This window comes from Elgaria multicarinata, chromosome 17, assembly GCF_023053635.1.
Source record: "Elgaria multicarinata webbii isolate HBS135686 ecotype San Diego chromosome 17, rElgMul1.1.pri, whole genome shotgun sequence".
NCBI lineage: Eukaryota > Metazoa > Chordata > Lepidosauria > Squamata > Anguidae > Elgaria > Elgaria multicarinata.
The window spans coordinates 22,815,137-22,832,362 of record NC_086187.1 but is presented as its reverse complement, the minus strand read 5'-3'; the positions used below and the strand labels follow the sequence as shown (position 1 = coordinate 22,832,362).

The 17,226-nt window shown below is 45.4% G+C and overlaps 1 protein-coding gene across 4 annotated transcripts in view; it reads right to left on the bottom strand.

Annotated features, from left to right (window-relative positions):
• The window catches only part of TNRC18 (trinucleotide repeat containing 18), a 102,384-nt gene extending 97,681 nt beyond the window's left edge, over positions 1-4,703 (bottom strand). For all 4 annotated transcript variants that reach the window (XM_063143618.1, XM_063143621.1, XM_063143619.1 and 1 more), the window contains exons 1-2: positions 4,180-4,703; positions 583-962 (exon numbers count right to left, since the gene is read on the bottom strand). In XM_063143618.1, coding sequence (XP_062999688.1) covers positions 583-796 — 214 coding nt within the window. In that variant the 5' untranslated portion in view covers positions 797-962; positions 4,180-4,703. The remainder of the gene's footprint in view (positions 1-582; positions 963-4,179) is intronic.
• Positions 4,704-17,226: the final 12,523 nt, after the last annotated feature.

The following is a 17,226-nucleotide window of genomic DNA, read 5'->3' as shown; positions in this document are numbered from 1 at the left end:
CATGTCTACTCAGAAGTAAGCCCCACTGAGGTCAATGGAATTTACTCCCAGGAAAGCACGGACCAGATTGCAGCCTTAAAGAACCTACAGTCATACACAAAAACAGCTAAACTGATTTTGCAGGCGGCAGGAGGCGAGTTTTGTTTGCTAGATTAATGGGGGGGGGGACAAACCAGACCTGGGGGGGGGGGTGAAGCAGGGGTTTGGGGGGACACAGAATGCAGAATATTCGCATGTCACTTTTTATGGCTGTTTATGTGGGTTATTTTAGGGATGGAAAGCCAACCCAAAGAAGAGGGGTTGAGTATTTTTTGTGTGAAGGGCTGATAGATGGGATTTCTTAGAGAAAGGAAGCCCATTTCTAAGGGGAGATGTGGGGAGGGGGTGATTCTTTTAAAAAAATGCGGAGAGGGCAGGCTTTTGAAGGGAAATCAGTAGAGAAGGGAAAGCAGAGAAAAATATTATCATTATGATTCGGATTCTCTGGCTTGACCTTGATTTCAGACCAGAAAAAAAAAAACAACCACAGACGACCGCGAAGGAGGGGCGATCAATAAAGCCCCAAAACGTAGCCAGACTTACCCGCGTGGGAATGGAGGTTGATGCCGGACGCGAGGTATTTCCCAGCGGGGAGAGGCGCCGGCGGCAGCCCGGCCGCCAAGGGCGCGAGGCGGGCCGCGGCGGCTCCGGCGGCCGCGGCGGCGGCCCGGTGGTGGTGGTGGTGGCTGTCCATGGAGAGCAGCGGCGGGGGGACGTGGACGGAGCGGGGGTGCCCGAGGTCTCTTCCATCCATCATCCGCTCGCCGATCGCCGCCGCCGCCGCCGCCCTCCGCCCGCCCCAGACTCAAAGGCTTTGGAAGCAGAAGCGCCCCGGCTCGGTCCTGGGCTCTATCATTCTCCTTCCTTCTAGCCAAGAGCCCCGGTGGCAGCGGGCCGATGGTTTTTCTTCTTTCTTCTTTTGCCTAAGGAAAAGGAAAGATGAAAAAAAGGCACGAAACTGACGGGAGTGAACAGGAGGGGGGTCAAAAAAGAACGCAGACACACCCTGGAGGGGGGGCTGGCTTATTTTGGGGGGGAGGCAGTTCAAATGAAAAATCCCATTACTGGATTCTTCACCTTGTCTATCACCTGCAGCTACATATAATCGATTCCCCCCCCCCTCTCCGAAGTCGGCTGGTTTGTCTCGAACCGGCAAAAATCGGGTCTGATGTAATTAACCTCTTTTTTTGTATCCAAAAAAGAAAATTACAAATGTTAAAATTCGGCGGCAGCGACGGGTTGTGAAATGGAAGAGACGAGGAAATGGAGAGAGAGAGAAACAATCCAAAGTTAGGCTTGTTTACTCAGAAGTAAGTCCCACAGAGTTCAGTGTAGTTTACACCCAAGTAAGCAGGCACGTAGTAGGGCTACGGCCAAAGGGCGATCACCCATCCTGGACTCTCTCCGCTTTATAAATGTGTTTTTCAAAGGAATGCGTGAGAGTGATTTTGGGGATTGGTTTGTGTATACAAGGAAAGCACACATGCAAAAAAAAAAATCCCTTTTTTAAAAAAAGGTATAGGGTTTGCATTCACATCTCTCGCTTGTGCTTTTTACTCCCAAGTGGTTTGCAGGCAAAGCTGACATCGCTGCGCGGACTCTAGCCCCGCTGGAAAGCTGCTTACTCCCGTGTAAACGTGCGAAGCATCGGGCCGCAAGGGCCCAAATTGATCTCAACGGGCCTTACTTCCGAGGAAACAGTGAGACGAGGAGGATCGGGCTTGTGGAAATGTGTCTGGAGTTGCAGCCGTGCGACCCGATCCTATGCACTCAGGCGGAAGGGGGATACTAATTTTCAACGAGATTTACTCCCAAGGCTGTTTAGCATTGCAGCCTTAATCCGGACTGCAAACCTACACACTTACCTGGGAGCAAGTCTCACTGAACTCAAGGGGGCTTACTTCTGAGTCGACATGTGTAGGGGTTATACTGTAAGAGAGTTTTCTGCCCCTCCTTTGACTTCAGTCATTGGGGGGGGGGGGTTGAGGGGAATTTAACCAGTCCTGTTTGGTCCCACCCTTGTGGGCTTTTAATTTTTTTAAAAAAGAAACCTAACATGTTAATAAAACCCTGATTCGGATTCCATTCCTCTTGCCCTTATTTTGTCTAGACATGCTCGCGCTCTCTCTAACCCGGTTTGCAATAACCATTTCCCTCTGTTCCATCTTAACAGATGCAGCTAGACAAAAATGTAGAGGAGGGGGTGTCGGTCCTGGCAGCCCAGAGGTGAAAATGACCCATTGCACATTTTATCATCCTCTCAGCCCTGAAACGTTTTTAATGTTTAACCTTTTATGCCCAGCATACAGCACAGCTAGGACCTTGAGATTTCTGAAACCAGCTTCTTCAAATAGCTTTGGAGGAAGAGTGGATTTTATGGGAAACCAGACCTCGTCTTCCTTCACCCCTAAATCTAGACCCCCATACAGACTACTACTACTCCTGTATGTCCCCATACAGACTACTACTACTATACGTATCTACTCAGAAGTAACGCGTACACACACCCCTTTGGGATTGCCAGGGTTGAAAATGACTAGAAACTAGCATTGAAATTGACTAGCAGAATGAGGCTATGAATGAATTGTTATGAATCTAGTACCCGGGGATCCGGTTTATTCTTTTAAAAAAGGACATGGCACAATCCTATGCATGTTTACTCGAGAAGTAAGTCCTATTGTGTTCGGTTTTGAATCCTCCAGTCTGCCAGTCTCAGAACTCATTTATTCCAATATATTCAAGGTAGAACATTTAGAAGTAAGAGTCAAACACCCACCCACCAGGAATTCTTTCAAAATATCTGCAGTGATACATATAGACATTTTGGGAAGTATTTCTGCGTCTCTCCCCACCCTCTCTAAAAATATTCCAAAATGCTTAGAATTTTAAAAAAGAATTTGGGATTGGAGGAGGGGCAGAGAGAAATGCTACTTTATAAATGAAAGAATTTCCCTTCTCCCTCTTTCCACCCTGAAATTATTTGCCAGCTATCTCAAAATCACACGATGAATTCTCAATTAGTCAATGTTCTATCTCTCTCCAGGGGAAAAAAAATACACTGGTTTTCGTTGTTGTTGAAGCGGTTTCCATGTAGCAGCTGATGAAACCCACTGTCCAAAAATCCCTATTAGGTCCTTTACTGGGTTTAATTAAGAGTTTCTTACTTTAATCTGGGTTTAGTTAAAACTACCGCTGGGTTTACTAGACAACCCCTCCTCTGCAATCCACCTCAACTCAATCCTCCACTCTATAGTGGATAAAAGATATTTTAACCGTTTAATTTGGTTTTCTTATAAACCATTAGATAAATAGATTAGTGGCTTTCCAATTTAACCACAAGGAAGAGAATGCTTGCCCCCTTACTCATTTAAATTATACATATGCTTGCATGTATGTATGTCCCCTATAAAATTGTAATGCAAACTCGAATTTGGGTGTGTGTTTGTGGAGTGGAGTCTTGTTTTCCATAGGATTCTTATACCAAGAGACAGTATGTACACACACTACAGAAATCAAGAGACCCACACAACCAAAAAATACCCCAAAACTTGGATTACTATTTTATGGGGAATTCGGTTATGTATGTGTGTGTAGAATGTAATTTTATATCTCATTTCTCTCTGTCTCTCTCTCTTTTCAACTTTTCCTTTCCTTGTTAATCTCAGCTACCAAAAAAAAAAAAAAAAATGGCTGGATTCCTGCTTTTAATTAAAAACAGCCTATGCGAAAATGTCTGTTTCTTGGCTTGCTTTCCAAGACGGCCTTTGCCAAGAAGGATTCTAAGGGAGCTGCTGTTTTGCTAGGGTCCTTGTCACCCCCCTCCCAATTTATATTGGGGAGGGGGAGACACGGAGAAGAAACTGGAGGATCTGGGGGTCAAAAGTAAATCAGATTCACTTCTAGAGAGGTATATAGCCAGGGGTGATGTGGGGGGAGAGAGACGTTCACCTTAGAAACAAGATCTCCCCCCACCCAGTTTTTTTTTAAAAAAAAAAGGAAAGAAAGAGCAATTTACAGCACCATCCTCTATATGTCTACTCAGAAGTAAGTCTCCTTTAACGCAATGGGGGGGGCTTCCTCCCAGGAAAGTGTGCCCAAGATTGCAGCCTTAACTTCGAAAGTAGAAAGAGTTGCTCTTACCTTCTTTTTCCCTTAAGGAATCCCCCCTAACTGGATTTCTATGTAATCCTCTTCTTTGCCATTCTTCAGACGGATTTGTGTGAGCTTCGATCCTTTTCTCAACTCGCTTCCCAAAAAAAATAAAGGGGGGGAGAGAGAATTTTCTCTCTGTGTGTGTTTTAGATCCAAACCAGGGTGCGCGTAAACGGTGTTCCTCTCTTTCCTTCCACCCCTGTTTCTTCCTCTTCTTGGGGTCTCCCAAAAATGTTCTTTCCCGGCCCTCCGTAGGTCGACTTGGCTTTCCCCTCCGCCCTGAAAGAAAACCCAGCGCCGGGCGGCCGAATTTCTCCTCCGCTTGCTTTTAAAAACCCAGCTTTTCCGATCGCCTGCTTTGGCGAGGTCCTGTTTCGAAATAAACTCCAGGTAGTGGTCTTGCTGCTCGGCAGACTTCAGTATCTCCATATACAGCCCAGGGTTGGAAAAGGTACATTACACAAAACCCCCCTTTCAAGTTCCTCTCCGTGGATCTTAAAAAAAAAAAAAAAAAAGAGGTGGGGGGGAAGCAAAAAAAGAGAGGGGGGGAGAGAGGGTGAAAAAAAAAAAGAAAGAAACTCTTTAGCAATGAAACAAGCATTGTTCCTTCAATCCCACCCACCACCCGCTTGGCCGGCCCAAATTCCCTTGTAGGCATCGCCATTGGCTGCCCGGGCTGCCGCTCATGCTCATGTAAACACTTGGGCTCTCCGCCATCTTTATAAAACCAATTATGGAGCAAGGGGGGGGGAGGAGGCGCGGCGCAGCAGTTTCGAGGCTCCCCGCGAGGCTGGGGCTGAATGATCCGAAGGGGCGGTGAGAATTTCGAAGCGGCCGTTTCGAGGCTGCCCCTTCCCTTGCTGTTTTTTTTTTCGGGCTGGGCTGGTTGGATCAAAACAGAAAAAGATGGTTGTAGAGGGAAGTTGGGTTTCTTTGCATTGCGCCTCTCTTTAGGGGGGAGGGGATCCAGTTCCCACCTTATCTCGCTTTTCTTTCTCTATCCCCACACCCCCTCCATTTTCTGGCAACCTTTCTGGGGGGGCGGTTTAAGCGGGGGTGGGGTGATGGCTGGAAAGATTTGCAACGTTTAATATAAGAGGGGCTGGGTTGGATTCTCGCCTCTGGCGCGTTTACTCGGAAGTAAAGCTCGCTGCACGCCATGGGGCTTAACTCCCAGGTAAGAAAGCAACCGGGATCGAAGCACCGGCGGCCCGATCCCACTATGCATGCTTACTCAGGCGTAAATCCCATCCTTGCTCCATAAGAGCCCCCCCCCTCCCACAAACCGTGAAGATAGCCGCTTTTAAGGCAGCCTGAACGAAACGCGCGCTGGGAAGCGAACCGCGTGGGACTTACTCCGGAGTAGACCCCGCGCGGCTGCTTTGACTCCCTCCCGGAGTCGGCAGCAAGCAAACCCAAAGGGGGCACCTGGTCGGTCTTCCCAAGTTTTTGGGAGGTCGGTGGCGCTTACTTCGGAGTAAACGTGCACGGATCGGGGCTGGGGGGCGGCTCCAATCACACACACCGCTCCAATACAGAACTCGTGTTTTGCAATATTACTATTTGCAAAAGGGGACCCAAGTGCGTCGGTGTATATTTCCTTCCTACTTGAAGCTGCGGAAAACAACAAATCAACAGGCTTGTTTAAAAATAAATAAATACATCCGATTACGTGTGTGCGCTTAGAAAAGAAAAAGAGGTGGTCCGTTATTTTTTACTCCTTAGCGACCCTTCCCCATTTCTTAATTCTTTTAAAAGTTCTGCCGCGGAACCTTCTACTTTCCCCCCTCCACCCTCCACCCTCCGAGTGGGTGAGTTAGAAATTTGCTTAGCAGTTGGGGGGGGGGGGGATGGCGGGATCCTTTGCTATTTTGCACAAAACTTTCCTACAAGCTACTCGGCTCAGAAGGGGGGGAAACCAGAAATGACTTTACATTGGCTTCTTTAGCATAATCCGCTTTCACATCGGGTGTTCGTGTGTATACGATTTTACTGCCCTCTGGGGAAAAATAAAAATAAACATTCCATGCCTTGGTCTTTGGGGAGGTGAGAGAGGCCGGGGAGGTGAGTCTATTTAAATTTGTCTTTTAAGATAAAATGTACTTTTTAAAAAAACAAGAATTCGCCGATTTTGTTCCAGTAATTGTGGCTTTGATGAAACACTCTGGGGCTTACTTTCTGAGTAAACATGTTTTAGATCCGGCTTGTAGAGAGAACCAGTTTCGACAATTCTTACGAAGGCGAGTCTCATCGCTTTGAATAACACTTTGACTCATGCTTTCCTTTAACCTTGCCATGTTTTTTTCTTTTTTTAAATATTTGCTGGCAGAATAAACTGTTTCCTTTTAAAACAAAAACAACAAAAATCCCCACAATGCTTACCAATTTTTCATAGTCAGGCATGCTTTTAAAAAACCGCTTGGGGGGGGGGGAATGAATGAATTAAACGTTTTTTCCGTTCTACTAATATTTTCACTCTCTCTCACACACACACACCCTATAGTTTGAGTTGTAACACATTCAAATGCACTTTCCATGTAATCCAGTCTGTAGGCTACATGTTTCGTTTCGTTTTTTAATTTGATGGGGTGCTATTTATTTTGTGTATGCGTTTAAAAACACACACACAAAGTGTTTTGCAAAAAATAAAGTTGCTTTTAAAAAAACACGCCCCACTTTTGTCTTCCTTAAGGGGGGGGGGCTTTATACCTGCCAATACACACGCCTTTTTGGAAACTTATTTGCCTCTGGCTGCGGGGGAGGGGAGGAAAAGAAGAAGAGGGGGAGGTGGGAAAAAACCACCTCCCGTCATTTAATTCCAGTGTAAATGTTAAAAAAAGAAGAAAAAGGACTCCAGCCGTTTCAAACTGCCCCCAAGCTCCAGCGAGGCAGTTTCAAGTCTCCCCTCTTTGGAAAGCAGAAAGACTGAGCGCCGATGGGAGGGGAAAACGGGGGGTGGGAGAGAGAAAGTAATATAAATAGTAATATAAGCGAAAGAAGGAAACGGTGGTAAACAGGGGGGTTGGGGGGAGAGCAAAGAAAATAACTACAAATGACACGCAAAGACCTCACCAAGCCACCTCCCCACCCCCACCCCACCCCAGGGATGGGGCGACAAGTTGGCAGCGGGATTTAATGGATGGGCTCCAAATTAGCGAAGGATCAACAAGAAGAAGCAGAATTTAAAGGGGGGGACGAGGGAGGATCACGACTGCACAGCCGAAGCCTCGTGGCTGTTTGCACAGTCTGCAGAAAGATTGGGGGACCACTCGGCCTCTCCCCCCCCCGCCCCAAAGGCAGCCCTCCTTCCCCACCCATTTATTTACAGGGTTTTTTTTTAATGCTGCTTTGCCAACCCGATTTTTAAACACCTCCCCTTTTCCCCCCAACTTGCGCTGAAAAAGGAAAGAGAAAATAAGATTATTTCAGATTTTCGCTTGTATAGCAACAGCTGTAAATCTGCTACGTCGCTTTCTCCCTAAACTCACGGACGTCCAGAAAGATGGGAGCGCGTGTCTTAATCACGCAATCCCTTGGCACGTTTCCTCGGAAGTAAGTCCCGCTGTGTTCAATGGCGCTTGCTCGCAAGTAAGGGTGCCCAGGACCCGCAGCGCGGATCCCCTACACCTCGCCCTGCTTTGCAGCAGACCAGAGAAAGCCAAGAGGAAACCGAAGTGAAGCGTGTGTGAGTGTGACGAGCGTTTCCATGCGGGGTTCCCCCCCGTTCTTTTTTAAATAAATGTTTAATATTTTCACACCCGGATCCTCCGAGAAGCTGGAGCAGTGGTGGGGTATGTATACAAAAATTACTGAGATGATAATAAAATAATAATAAATTTAAAAAGGTGCCCGTTTGTTTCCATTTTTCCAATAAATGCTTTCTCTCCTCCCCCCCCCTTCTGACACCCCCCAAGTGTGGTTCCCATCAAACCAGGGGCGAAAAATCTGCCTTTTATTAAAAAGCTGGCTTTCTGTTGATCAACCCTGCCTGCCCCCCCACCCCTCCGTTTCCTCACTTGTACAATCCCCCCTCCCTGCGACCCATCCTTTTTTGGGGAAGGGGGGGTAAAGTTCTGTGATCCTTGTGTGCCTTGCCTCCTCGGATGTAAACCCCCGCCTGATCTAAGGGCTTAACTCGCAGAAATGCACTTCGGTTTGCAAGAAAAGGGAAGAGGAAAATTGAGGGGGGGGTTCTCTCTCTCGCCTAAACATTGTTACTACTTTCCACTATGCAAGGGGGCGGATTCTGTTTCCCTTGTGTGTGTGTGTGTGTGTGTGTCCCGCACAGTCTCCCATCTCCTCCTTCAACAGAGATCTTCAAATCCGTCTCTCTCTCTTTTCCGACCCCCCCCCTTTTTCTTTTCTCTTTTACTTTGTTGCAAATAACTTAATTGGTTTGATCGTGGCCACCGACAGTCCCCAAAGGAAAAAAGAAAAGAAGACCAACTTCAGCGACGTCATCGGCGTTATTTAAGGGGAGAAAGAGAGAGAGAGAGATTTTCTTTCTTTTTTTTAACCAAAAGAACCTAATGTGTGTGCGTTTTAATTTTTTAAAAAATAATATATTATTATTTTTGGTGCAGTCTGATCAACAGCAGCTGGAAGCCATCTTGTAAGCTGGGTGGGTGGGGAATTTGGAGCTAAAGAGGGAGGGGGAGGAGATTTCTAAAAAAAAAAAAAGGATGATTTTCAATATCAGCTCATTTTTCCTTCTCCTTAATTCCCCACCCCCACCCCATTTCAGTATGTGTAGCCGGCAGTCTTTCCAGGTTAGTGCAAATAATAAGTAATATACCTTCTGTAATAAGTAGCAGACCTGTGTATGGCTGGATATGAGTGTTTTGGTTTTAATATAAATCTTGCAGACGTTCACCCGGGCGGTGGGATGCAGGATTACGCCTCATTTTCTTTTCTTTTTTAAATTGATCCTAAAGTCTGCCTCTCCCCCTTCTCTTTTAACCTCCTCCCCAGTTTGCTTTGGCACCCGATTTTGTAAATGTGAGTTGGTTTAAAGAAAGAACTCCTTTCATCTGCTCTCTGGAGGAGGATAGCAGGAAAGAAACGTTTATCCCTTAAAATAAGGCTTCAATTTTTATACACACTTACTTGGGAGTGTGAAGTTTCCCTGAAGTTAGGGACTTACTTCTGAGTAGACATATTAGAGGATTGCTCATATATAAATCTCTTTTTTATTCCTATACAGTTTTTCTCATCATCCCAATGTTTTTGGGGTTTTGGGGTGGGGGGTTTAATGCTTGGGAACAGTGTTGATGGCTTTTTTTAAAAAACCTAAATTCTCATGAGCTAAATTACATTTTTCTCCTTCACACATAAGGGTTCATTGGGATTACTCTTATGTAAGTAGGGATAGGATTGCAGCCTTAATATGGTATACTTTTGTTGGGGTCCCACCCAGTTTTGATCTATACCGTAGAAAATTGGGGCTCTTTCCTGAGGGACACATAATAGTAAAATTACTATTTAATTGTAAATTACTATTAGTTAAGTATATGGTTGCTATTTACTCTTATCAAAGGTCATTCCAACCTTGAAGAAAGCTCTACACACACCTCCCTCTGTGTGTGCGTGTACAGGTGTGTACACATACACACCTGATGAAGAAACACACTTACCTGGGAATAAGCTCCATTGAAAACAATGGGGCTTACTTCTGAGTAGACATGTCTGGGATTTTTGCTGTTTGCAGCCTCCTTCTAAACTATCTTTTAAAATTAAAGAACTGTTGGGTATAGGAGCATAGAATAATTCCTTGTAAAAAAATAATAATATGTGAGTGCTTTCGTTTTGTTCTCTTGCACTACCTTTGCTGTGGGAAAGGCTCTCCTGTGCAGATCTTACCAAATTACACTGCCTTCAAATTTATTTTACAGCACTCTTTCGCTCAAGGAAATTACACATGAAATCCTCTCCAATCCTCCGCTCCCCACTCTTAAAAAGCAAACACTGCAATTTGAGGAGGAGGAGGCAGATTTACTAAGGAAGCAGAGACTTCCTTCTTTAGATAATGAGGCTGCTATTATTATTATTATTATTATTATTATTATTATTATTATTATTAGGTAGTATTTGTTTTGTAACACTTCCTCTTGTAAACAAAAAGGGAAAGGGAGGGAGATTGAAACAAACTCATTTTAAGCTGATGTCACAGCAAAATCCAGTTCAGGTTTACTCAGACGTAAGTCCCACTCTGTTCAATAGGGTTGAGTCCCAGGTAAGCGTGCATAGAACAGCAGCCTTAAACATAAGGAAATGCAATGAAACTATTATTATTATTATTATTATTATTATTATTATTATTATTATTATTTATTATTATTATTATTTGTAGTGCCTTGTTGTATATAAAAAAAGCAATATAGAATAGGGGCACAGGCAACCAACTTTTTTGTAATAAAGCTTTCATGTTTAAGATCAAAGGCCTGCCCACTCGTTTTCTTGCTTTATAAGGCTTGCTAGTTTGAACCCTGCTGCACACTACAAGCGTTTTAATTCCACCCCGCTCCCATTCCCCCCTGCCCTCCCTCAGATGTAACCCTGTTCATTTGTTCCCAAATGTATAGAAATAACCCTACACCAGTTTTGCCGGGGTTATATTCTCTTCCACACCCGTTTCCCTCCAGTGGACAATTGGATTTTAATTTTATTTTTTATTTTTTCTTAACAGAGGTGAGGAAGCTTCTAGGAATCAGGCTTGGGTTTTACTCTAAAGATTTGGGGGTGGGGTTCAATAGATGAGATGTGAATATATGGCCCCCACGCAGGCCGTTTTCTGAACTCTGATAAACAATGTGGCTGCAAGGGAATGAAAACAGCTCCAGCCAAATATAGCTTGTCTAAGAAAGGAGATCTCATCTCTAAATTCTTTTGGAGACAGAATAATTTATCTTGCTGTGTGTCTGTCAGATCACATGCATTGGCACACACACACACACACACACACACACGCAAATGCACACTCTCCGCTATAAATTATAATCTGATCTTGTTGAATGTTCTTTTGGCAACACTTGGCTTTTACAACTGCCACATTCAAAAAAACCCATTCTGCTTTCCGTCTGGGATGGAATCAGGCATGTGGATTTTTCTATCCCCTAAAGAGAAGTTCACCACCACCACCATCGCGATCAGCCATCTCCCACCCCGCCACAAACAAAAACTTTGAATTTCTCAAGTGGGTCGCAGACATCTTCCGTTTCTGAAATTAAAACCTAGCAACGAAAACCCGGGAGGTTAGCCTGGGTGGTTTGGGGAATTATAGAGCAGGCAAAACGCTATTTTCTCTTTCATCAGTCCAAAACTCTAGGGGGTGAGGAGTGGGGAGCTAAGGTTGTAGAAGGGGGGGGTGTAGCTGCCCCATGTGGTTTTATGGAACTCTGAAACAAGGGGCAGACATTGCGCACACACGCACACACACACACACCACTGATGATCTGGGAGAAGATGCATTCCTTCAAATTACACCTCCTTGATGATCTGGGAGCAAATAGATTCCATAAAATGTGCAACTGCCTCTTTATACATTATATTTTCCTCTAAGGAGCACGAGGCGGCGTGCATGGTTTCCCCCTTACTCTGCCTCACTTTATCCTCACAACAACCTTACAAGGTAGGTTAGGATGAGAGATGGTGACTGGCCTGAGTCACCCCAGTGAGCTTCGTAGTTGAATTTGGGATTTGACTCTGGGGGCTTATCTACACCAGCAGGATATTCCACTATGAAAACGGCATATAAAAGGCAGGAGCCACGCTACTGCTTTATAGCGGTATTGAAGTGCACTGCAGGATCTACACTACTGCTTTATAGTGGTACCGAAGTGCACTGACAAGTGTTGGGGCACATGACACATCTACACCAAGCAGGATATAACACTATGAAAGCAGAATAAAAGCAGTATACGGTAGGTGTCATGGGTTCCAACAGTTGTCAGTGCACTTCAACACTGCTATAAAGCAGTAGTGTGTCTCCTGCCTTTTAAATACCACTTTCATACTGCTTTCATAGTGGGATATCCTGCTTGGTGTAGATGAGCCCTGGGCGTCTTAGTCCAAGTCATACATTCTAATGGTTGGAGTCACCGTCACCACCTTTTGATGACCAAGGAGTTCAGATATAAATGCAATACAAAGCATGGGTGGGTAGCCTAGCGATGTCCAGATACTTTGGATTACAATGTCCATCAGCCATACCCAGCAATGGTCAGGGCTTGTAGGAATCATAGAATAGTAGAGTTGGAAGGGGCCTATAAGGCCATCGAGTCCAACCCCCTGCTCTATGCAGGAATCCACCCTAAAGCATCCCTGACAGATGGTTGTCCAGCTGCCTCTTGAAGGCCTCTAGTGTGGGAGAGGAGTTGTAGTCCAAAATATCTGGAGGGAACCAGGTTGTCTACTCCTGTTCTGAGGGGCTGTCCATATACTCTTTCCCTTACATTGGTGGTATAAGGAGAAAGGTGACACTGTTTGGGAATATACTATCAATTACATGTTCCACTTGGAAAAGGGAGTCATGAGTGGCCTGCCCACACAATTGTGTGCACTGGGTACTTTCATAGTCTACACTTTTGTCGGGAAAATATGTAAAACAGCCAAGAGAGGGAATTTACCAAGAGATCAGGTGGGTTTACAGAAATACATCTTATTTCTGGCAAGCATTTCACAAAATGATGTAATGGCCACGAACATGGACAATTTTAAAAGGGGATTAGACAAATTTGTGGAGGATACGGCTAGCAATGGCTATATCCTACCTTCGGTATGAGAAGCACGATGCCTCTGTACACCAGTTGCTGAAGAACAAGGGGGGCATGTCCTACTTGTGGGTTCACCATGGACAGCTGTGTGAACAGAATGGCGGATGAGATGGGCCCTTGGTCTGATCCAGGACAGCTTTTCTTGATTTGCCAAATACATGGAAATTCGGTTCCTGCAAAGAAAAAAGGTAGGTTGGGTGTGTACTTCATTTGCAACTGCAAGGGGGAAGTTCTTATATTAATTTCCTATGCTAGAGCACGACTGATGATGTATTTCTGCATTCATTGGGCCTTATGTATTCCCTTCTTTGGTGACTCTTATTTATTTCGTTATTGCAGTTCTATACGGCCCAATAGCCGAAGTTCTCTTGATTCTCCCTTTCATCTTCTCTTCCCACTGCTGACATTTTGATTTGTAAGTTCCTCGGGGCTGGGGGGCATCTCTTTTCTTTTCATTTCATGTATCCTGTCCCTTTGTAAAGCATTGCAGACAGTGGTTGGTGCTCTGTAAATAACAGACCTCTCTAGCTCCAACAACAAGGGGGGTGCTGAAAGGTCTGCTTCTGACTATATAGGAAAAGAAGCAAATCCACAGCACACAACTGGAATCCTTGGACAAGGTCGGCACTAGTTTCTCAATATCCCTGGCCCTTTTCCCCACCGCAGGTGGCTCACCCGGCATAGCTGATAGCGGCAATGCCAGACATTTTATGCCCGTTTCTTATCAGCATTCCAGGGGTGGATTTGCAGCATTTGCACACTCTTGGATAATCCAATTCCACAGTGGATCTGGAAAAAGTCATAGCTGAAGCTTGTTGCTTGGGGTTTTTACATGTGTCTGTTTCCTTGAAGTTTTACACTTCGTAAATACTTGGCGTTGGTGTAAAACAACTTTCCCCAATTCAGTGCCTCTCAGAGGTGCAGACTTCGATGGCCATCATCCCCAGCCAGCCCAACTGCACTGGCTGGGGATAATGAGAGTTGTAGTCCTGCACGTCTGATGGGCACCAGCTTGGGGAAAGCTCATGTGAACAGCCACTCTTGCGGTCTGTGAAAAAGACATTGACAGCTCTCCCGTTATGCCACGAAGACACATTTCTATCTAAAAAAATAGATATTGCAAAACTGTTTCGGTTTGCAGAGGGCTCGATCATTTTCAGTTCATTTATGAATGCAGGGCATCCATTATTTCAGAATATTTAATTATTTCATAAAGCAAATAGTGCAGCTTTACCAGGGATCATAGTTGAATACATTTTGGAGGGATGGGATTGTCATTTGTTTTCCTTCAGAGTTTTTTTTTTTTTTAAAAAAAAATCTGTCCCAGTTAGGAATGAAGGTAATCTCAAACAGCGTGGGTTGGTGCATTTCTAAAATGGGTAAAAATAGATCATAACGTCATTTTTTAAAATAAATAAATAAATCCCTGAACCAATTGATTTATAGAACACAGAATAGATAAACTATAGGAATGGAAAGCAAATATATCAACAGTAAAACTCTGTTAAGACTGTGTGAAAATATCCCATTTCAGTATTGGGCCAATGGAGAGCCACAGAGTGATTCGAAACAGCTTTACTCAGAAGTAAACCCTGCTTATTTTAGCAGAACTTAACCAAGTAATGGATTGGGAAGTGGGGCAGATTTTATGTATTTATTACATTTATATCCCACCTTCTCCTCTCCATTTCTATCCTCACAACAACAACCCTGTGAGGTAGGTTAGGCTGAAAGTCTGTGACTGGCCCAAAGCCACCCAGTGAGCTTCCATGGCTAAGTGGAGACTAGAACCCAGATCCCCCGATTCCCAGTCCAACACTCCAGCCACTACTACTACTACTACTATTATTATTATTATTATTATTATTATTATTATTATTATTATTTATATAGCACCATCAATGTACACTGGCTCATGGAACAGAGGCTCCAACCCCCCACTTCCTCCGCCCTAAATGACGGACAGTCTCACGGATTGTGTCCCGACGCACCCATGCCCACCTCTGTACACGCTAATGATGCAACAGTAGAGCCGCTATTGTTGACTTCTCCTTTCTTTTTTGAGGGTCAAGAATTATGTTCCTGACTGTTAGAGCAGTACGACGATGGAACCAGTTACCTAGGGAGGTTGTGGGCACTCCCACACTAGAGGCCTTCAAGAGGCAGCTGGACAGCCATCTGTCAGGGATGCTTTAGGGTGGATTCCTGCATTGAGCAGGAGGTTGGACTCGATGGCCTTGTAGGCCCCTTCCAGCTCTGCTATTCTATGATTCTATGTTCGATTTGTGAGTTAATTCTGATCACTTCACATCGGCGTGCAAGTAAACCCCCCCCCCCAAAAAAAACCCTCTTCCTGGGCCTTTCTCATCCACTCAAAATGTCCAGTCTTTCTCATTGTGTGGAGGAAGGATATGAGCTTTACTTAAGAGATGCCTCTTTAGTTAGCCAGGCGAGAGGTGAACCACATAACAGACTAAGCATTAAAAGCAACCTATCCTTAGCATCTTTCCTGCTTGCTTAGATATATATATATATATATATATATATATATAATATACAATGCTTCTCTTCCACTCCCGGCCCCTTCCATCTCTAATTGTCTGCCCCCAAATCGGAGCCGATTTCTTGCCAGAGTGTCACCGCATCCTCCTTTTTGCACAGCTCCCTGCCTGCTATGCATCTGGTACAGAGTTTGCTTTTTGAGCTATAAATCCCTGGGGAGGGATGGGAAAACATAGGGGGAGGGAGAGACGGGGGGGGGGAGCGAGAAGCTGCAGTCGCCCATCCAGAATTCGAGAAAGAGCCGCGTTTGCTGGCTGAGCACTTTTTTGTTGCATTGTTAATGTGCCATTTTTCAAGGCAGGAGTGAGAGAGGCGCTGTGAAGGGCAAGGGCGACGATTCTAAGAACCTCGGGACCCACGTTGTTTAAAACGGTGCAGGCGCTTCAAGGGGTGGCATTGATTTCCCCCCTCGCTGATCAACCCTTTGAAAGCAAAACCAGTTTCAAAAAAGAAAGGGTACTATTTTTTTTAAAAAAAAGTGGAGGTGGTTCAGAGGGAGGCTGATTCTATCCCCCGAAGGCACTGGTTGATTAGAGAGGTTGCAAACAAGCCTCGAAAATGTAAACCTAGATCCCAGTGCCTTCGAAAATGCGTACCAGCTGAGGTTTGCTTGGGCTTTTTAAACGGGAAAAGCTATGGCTGCTTTCTAAAGATAGGAGCTGTCTAAATCATAGACACAGGACCAAGGGGGGGGGTGTCCCCAGCTAGCCATGCCCCCTTCCCTCCATCCATGGATTGCTGGGTGGTCTTCTCGGCGTTTGTGCGGGCTTCCCCCTATTCTAAATGGTTGAAATATCTCTCCGAAGGACTTAATTACTGGCCATAAGAGCCTGAAGCTAAAAGGTGGTGGGGTTTTTGTTCCCGTCTCCTTTTGCCCCGCCCACAACTGGAATGGAGACTCCCAAACGTTTCCCAAAATGGTATCTGGCCCTCCAGCTGAAAGAGGTTCTGCACCCCTGATCGCCATCTGTGGAAGATGCATTAGGGTGTGTCCACTTATGATGATGATGGAGGAGGAGGAAAAGGAGAACTATCACAATCCCCCCGCACAACCCCTATCCAAACGGATTACAGTTTCACAATTTTAAAAAGTGTGTCTAAAATGCCACCAAGTTCCATGGCAGTTTCCCCCAACCTGGTCCCCTTCTTCTAAAAGGTTGAAATGCTTCTCCTGAGGCAAAGTCACAGGCAGTACGAGCTTTTCTCAAAAGCATGCTGGCGTTTTTGCCCACGCCCCATTTGCCACTGGCCAAGCCCACCACCGGAAGGCGCCTGCCCCACAAGAGTTTCTCCAAAACGGAATTCGAAACCCTCGAGCTGAAAATTTGGGTCTCTCTTCTGTCCCCTGTGCTTTTGGATATTTCTACCTGAGCTGGCAGAGGGGAGGCCGTCCAAAGGCCTCTCTTTCAACCTCTCCTTTTCAAGCTACACCAAGGAAGCTGTCGCAGTCCTGACCCAGAGCCTGGGCACAGTGAACAAGATGTGGGTAAACAAGAGTGAGGTTCAGTTCGGACAAGACGGAAGTCCTGTTGGTCAGTAGACAAGCCAACACGGAGTTGGTAGTATAGCCCCTTCTGGATGAGGTTGCCTTCCCTCCAAAGTGTCTGGTTAGCTGCTTGCAGGAGGCCCTTGCATCTGGCGCTGCTCCTGGAATTACAGACGGCCGTGGTGTCAATGACTTTGCCCATCTCCCCCTGGTACC